Source organism: Numenius arquata, chromosome 2, assembly GCF_964106895.1.
Source record: "Numenius arquata chromosome 2, bNumArq3.hap1.1, whole genome shotgun sequence".
In the NCBI taxonomy this organism is placed as follows: Eukaryota; Metazoa; Chordata; class Aves; order Charadriiformes; family Scolopacidae; genus Numenius; species Numenius arquata.
The window spans coordinates 71101286-71107257 of NC_133577.1; the positions used below are offsets into that span (position 1 = coordinate 71101286).

The 5972-nt window shown below is 42.2% G+C and overlaps 1 protein-coding gene across 1 annotated transcript in view; it reads left to right on the forward strand.

Annotated features, from left to right (window-relative positions):
* The window catches only part of MYBPC1 (myosin binding protein C1), a 48708-nt gene extending 48175 nt beyond the window's left edge, over window positions 1-533 (forward strand). The window contains exon 32 of the mRNA XM_074169057.1: window positions 433-533. Within this exon, the coding sequence (XP_074025158.1) occupies window positions 433-533 (101 nt within the window). The remainder of the gene's footprint in view (window positions 1-432) is intronic.
* Window positions 534-5972: the final 5439 nt, after the last annotated feature.

Sequence of the window (5972 nt, forward strand, 5' to 3'; positions counted from 1 at the left end):
CACTAGTATAATTTGAATGTCTCTGCATGTTTTCCACAATTCATCACAGTCAGGTGTTTTCTACGTTGTTCTCTCTGGGCTGAGTTCCATCTCTGACTATAGTCCACCCAGCCTGATGGAAATCCAGGAGGGAAGGTTATTTGAGGTGAAACTCATCATAAACTATTGCATGGGGTGAGATAAATGACTGAATATATGACAACCTAGAAATGAAATTCACCCTGTGCAAGAGGACAGGAAAGTTCTGTATAGTCCAGAGATTAAATAATGGTTAATTCTCGTGCTGGACTTTTGAACAGGGATGAATTTTATCATATCTCAAAATGAAGTATGCAATAGGGACTGACTAAATCTTTGTCGCTTACACCAGAAAGTAAAGGCACAAAGCTGTTGCTCCTTCTACCTGAAGGTTGTCTTATTCCTTGTTTCTAGGTGGGCTTTCATTCTTCAGACTATTGATGGATGGAGTGCCTCCGCATATCATTAATTCATATATGCGCGAAGTACAGGCAGACAAGACTGAGGGGAAGTGAGAGTCCGTCCACAGAGTTTCCTCCCACCGCACTGGAAATTGGTAGCAGAATTACAGCATTTTAGTTCTTGCAATGACAGAAGAAACGTGTGGTTGAGGATTTTTCCCCCCTTTTTTTTTTGTTTCTTATTTGTTGTTTTGTTTTCCCTACCTGCTCTTACTGAAAAGAAAGAATACGCATGGATTGCTTTGGGGTTGAAATGAAATGAACTGAAGACAACACACGTTTTGTAATGTTCGGCTTTATTTTCTGTTTGATATTGTGTTCTGTTTTTTAATGAGGAAAGAGGAGAAGCTGTGTAATAAACATGAGAAGGCAGTCAGAGTTTGTACTCGGTTCAGAGCATAATGCTTCTTAGACTGAAAATACATGGATTAGCCAGTAGCTGTGCAATAAGACCCTGGGAATACGTACCTCTTTGATAATGTATCTTACTCACCTGAGAATTGTTAAACAGAATATGGTTTTACTGTAACGTAATTAATACATATGTACTTAAATGATCATTAAGCTGAACATATCTTCCTTTAGAAGTTTTGATTTCCTAAATCTGACCCATCAGTCTCTCAACTGAGCTGAAATTGTTTTATTTAATGTACAATAAATATGAAGTGTTTAAGACCTATCAAGTTCTTGTTTACTGGTTTTTTTAGGGTTTTTCTGTCTTATCTCAGCACATTTCTTGTTTAATTTCCACATACTGTAAAGCAGGAACTGAGCCCACCACATCGAGTGGAAAACAGTATCAGCAGTCACCTAACCCAACGGGTTTACACTTTAAGGTAATTGACACAGAATGCGAGTGAAGATAAATGCTATAGATACATGCAATTTTGTATCTATATTTTTTCAATATTTGAAATATTATAGACGCCAACCGTGACTGCTTTCATCACTCTGGATCTGCCCCCTTCCTCAGCAATTCATGGAGCTCTTGTAGGTATCGTAGCAGAAAAGAGACTCAGACCATATCATTTTTCACTTTAGTGTGCAAGCCAAAAATGCCTTAGATAAGGTCAAATGGCTACATTGCTTTTCTAACTCCAGCATCATTAACCTCCAAGTATTTCAGGAGTGGAGGCGATTGTCTGTAAGTCTCTGGCAAACTCTGAAGCACGTGAGACACAAGGTCACACATAATTAGGCCAGGTTGGAAGCTCCCTATTGCCCTGTCATTTATTAACCAGTTCTCACTCTGGCTGTATAGATGGGGTAGGTTACGTGCCTACTGACTAATGATTGATCCCCAATTAGGGTTCATAAAGATAAAGGTCTGCTTAGACCAGTAGTACATTACAAGATGGTTATTTGACACCAGTGCCTTTTCAAGCATCTAGCAGTCAGTAATTATGCAGTAACAAAAGAATGTGTTACTATGAACTGCCACTGCTGAAGTGTTTTTGCAGTTGAATTATCACTTCTTTCCCTTTGAAATGCATTTTCACTTCTGAGTGCATTTTCTCACTTTGCTCTGTGGGTCTTACTCGCTCTGAGATCCATTTTCTTCTTTCTATCTTTGTGATTTCTTCTGCGCTGCCATGTGTGCAAGGAAGCAATTCTCCATTCCCACTGATCCTGAACACCCCCACCTGCATTTCACCCTGCTCCTGCCAAAAATCAGTTCTCTCCTACCCATTCATTGACACCTACACATGAAAGAAGGCAACACGTCTACTAAGGAAATTTCATAAAGGATTAATCATTTCTCTTTATTCTGTATCTCACCGGTGAATTGGGACTCCCTTTGCCTGTTTTGAAGCACGGAAGTCTGTGGGAGAGGGTCAGTTTGAATAGATGCCACGCAGGTTTAAGCATTTAAGCACACAGCCCTAATTTTAAACAGTATCAGTCTGCTGAGATATAGTCTAGTCAGCATCAAAAACTATCGTTATTGGGAGCTTGTGCTTTTCAGTAAGCCAAAAAGGATGCGTGTACCCATCTGTATTTTGTATGCAATGGCGTTTACAGCTTCAAGCTCACATATCTATCTGCCTCCTCAGTCTTAATACACCACACATAATTACCTGGAAGCCAATATAAACCTCAGCTTCTGCAGGCTCCCTGCCGACAGAATTAGCTACTCTAATTTCTACCAGATGCCGGCAGTGTTAAAAGACAAGCTGAACTAAGCTACTTTTCACTGTGTGAACGGTAAGCGTTATATTCAGATGCCCTCAATTCCTCCCCAGTTGCGTTGCCCAGCGCTTGCCATTGGCTGGCCCCCGGGCTCGAGACGTGCCACGCCAATAGGAAGCACTGGCTATCAGGCCGTGGGTGGAATTGAGATGAGTGGGCGTTAGCGTGCTATAAATTCACACTCTCACTAACTATGCTGGCCAGCCAATCCTCTGGATTAAAAATTAATTGAAAATGACTTTAAGAGGAATGATAGGATGGGGTGGGATAGGAAAGGAATTTCTAGTAGATGTAAAACAGGCTGCAGAACCTTAAATGGTGAATAACAGAAGATAAAGTTTTCATTTACGATGATTTGCCTAATAAGATTCTCCAGGGATGGTGTTTAATAGATGAAATAAAGTGACAAAACCCACAGAGTTAAGAAAATGCTAATGAAATCTGCAGTTAATGCCAGCTTGGGAGAATAAAGACGTATCAAAGACAACAAAAACTACAGGCAGGACAACCTAGAGAGAACAGAAGCAGCAGAATATCATGCCACAGAAGATATGGCCCAATGCTCCCAACAAGAAACTTCTTGAAAGTCCGCTCACATGGCATTTCCAGGAAATTAGTGAACCTGAAAGAGGCCTAAGAGTAACAGAGAACAGCAAATAAAACCTGGTCATATGAAATAAAGTAAGAGCAAAACAAAAAGGCCCCAGGGGAAGTGAAACTAATAGTGGTTTTATGGCTTATGGTTGTGTTCCTGGATGTCTCATAATATGTGAAATCAGCTTAAGTCTTCAGCTAGTTGCATTATTCATATTATCTGTTTGCTATGTACACTCTCCATCAATGGTACTTGTTGAGGTTATAGTTCAGTAGCACCTTTAATAAGGTTTTTCTTTTCTGCACACTTTCACATATCTGGTAGGAATTTAGTATTTCTGAAAGCTCTGCCTTGGTGTGAAATTACACAGGTCAAGGAAATTTTTTACTTGGAATAAGAAGGTAGACCCACACACAGATACACACACAAAGAAGAATCAAAGTTAATAAAAGAAGGGGGTTATTTTAAAGGAAGCCAGAGAAAAATACTTCATCTTCTCTTGGCTTGTTCTCCTTGCCCATGGAAGAGTATCTGGCATATAAATGTTACTGTTGTATAAATACAGATCCATTCTCAAATTGCCATATATGGAGGCTGATAGTTACTCATTTGCATTGAAAGATCAGGGCCAGTGACAGCCCATTCTTCCCTCACTGAAAACAATCTCACAAACAGAGAAAGGAGACTCATGCAAAACACAAGCAAATCTTTTAAAGAATGCTTAAACTGGGATATGCTGTTTATAAGGAGGTTTTTACTGAGAATCAGAAATTTTAAAAAAGTATTCCTTTTATAAAAAATGTTTAAAGCTTCCTATACTTCCTTTTAGGGGAAAAAAAAAGTATAATATTGCTGGTTTTACAGAGCATTCTGAAAGGAGACTTACTTTATGAATGTCTTTTGTTGCATTTTGAGATTCTGGAGCAAAAGGCGTTCTATTTTAAGCACAGTGTACTTACTGTCACTTGATTTTCATGGCCTGCTTTCCTGACTGACGTGTAAAGCTGCTGCTTTGCTGGAGCAGAGAGCATTTGGAACTAAAACTGTACCCTGAATACTGAGGAAGCACTGGTAGTCTAAACACACTGGACTTACAAGTCTATGTTCTCTTGTTCTATGCCTTGTTCCTTAATACTTTTTAAATTAAAACAAATCCTTCCCAATCTCAGTGATAAATTCAATAGGGAATCTATTTCTTCCTTTATTCATGTGGCCCTTGCTTTTTACACCACTTAACTTTCCCCTCCATTTCTTTTCCTAGTTTGTTTTCTCTTCTTTTTGTCTTGGTATCACAAGGAGCTTGAGCAATTTCTCCATAAATACCAGTACCATTATGTTCATCGACCACAGCAACGCACAGGATATTAAAAGAAACACTGTTTTACCTTTTTCCAAACCCAGTGATTCCAGTGGACTGGGCATGTGGCTGGCTGTGAAATCTGTCACATTTCCCTTTTGCCATTTTCTAGTTGGCTGTTACTGAACCTTTCTTCATTATGTTATGTATTACCCACTTCTTTGCTGGCAGTTCCTCTCTTCTCTGTTTTGGCCCCTAATTTGAATTGCCGTATCATAGTTTATTTAGTAATCTGTAAATGAAATCAGCTGATGAACAACATAGCACTTGGGACGCACATACCATGTCAAGGAATTTTTAAACCACCCTTTTGCATATGTCTAGCATTCCTGACCCTAGCAGTAGAGAAAGCTACTCAAAAACATATTAACTTTATCAAAGTGAGACAGCTCACTTTGAATAACAGGAAATGGCTCTGTCCTGGAAATTGTTGTTCTGGCCAGAAAGCTGCAGCCTCTGCCTCGCGACGGAATAGCTTGAAAAAGGGATTCCTGATTCTAAGATGCTATTTGGGTATATAATACTCCTTAGAGGTTGTATTTTATGCTACTGCATCTTTGATACAGCTACACAGAGCTTGGCCACCTTCTGAAACCACATACCTTCCTAGAGAGTCAAGGATATGTCTTAAAATCCTTCACATGACCAATTCAAATAACTTGACGTGCCACAATTTCTGAAAGGGCATATTTGTGTTGAAGTGCCTTCTCTGATCAGGTGAAGGAGGTAAAGGCAGTCCCGCGTAACAGTGTCCCGGTGCCTCCGTAACAGGCAGAGGATCTCCTCCCAGTGGTGGAGGTCCTCTTGGCCGTACGGTGAAGATTGCCTCCCTGCAGACATGGCTGTGGTGTCCTGCTGAATGCAGGGAAGTCACTTGTGGCCCAACCAAGCCTCGCTCCAGCAAAAAGCCTCACTGGCCACCTGCTGCGTGTGCCGCCACTGCATTAGGAAGCGTGTGAAAGGAAAAATAATATGAATAAAGAAAAACCACGGGGGAGAGTCAAGTCCAACCCAACCTGCCCGCATCCAGCAGCGACGAAAGGAGACGTGGGCGCACAGGCCCACCACTTCAGGCCCCAGCACCGGCCGTGACTGCCCGGGGGCCTGGGGAAATGGTGGCAGGCGGGACGGGCCCTCCAGCGGCGCGACCCCTCGACGACCGAGGGGATCTCCGTGAGCTCACGGCGAGGCGGGGCTGGGGGAGCCGCCACGGGCTTGGGGCACCCCCCCCAAAAAGGGGCGCCTGCTGCAGGGTACCCGTGCCCTCGGGGTGAAGGAACCAAGGGCGCGCCGGGGGCGAAGGCGCCCGCCCTGCGTTAGGCGTCCCCCTGCCGCAGAGCCGCCACTGGGC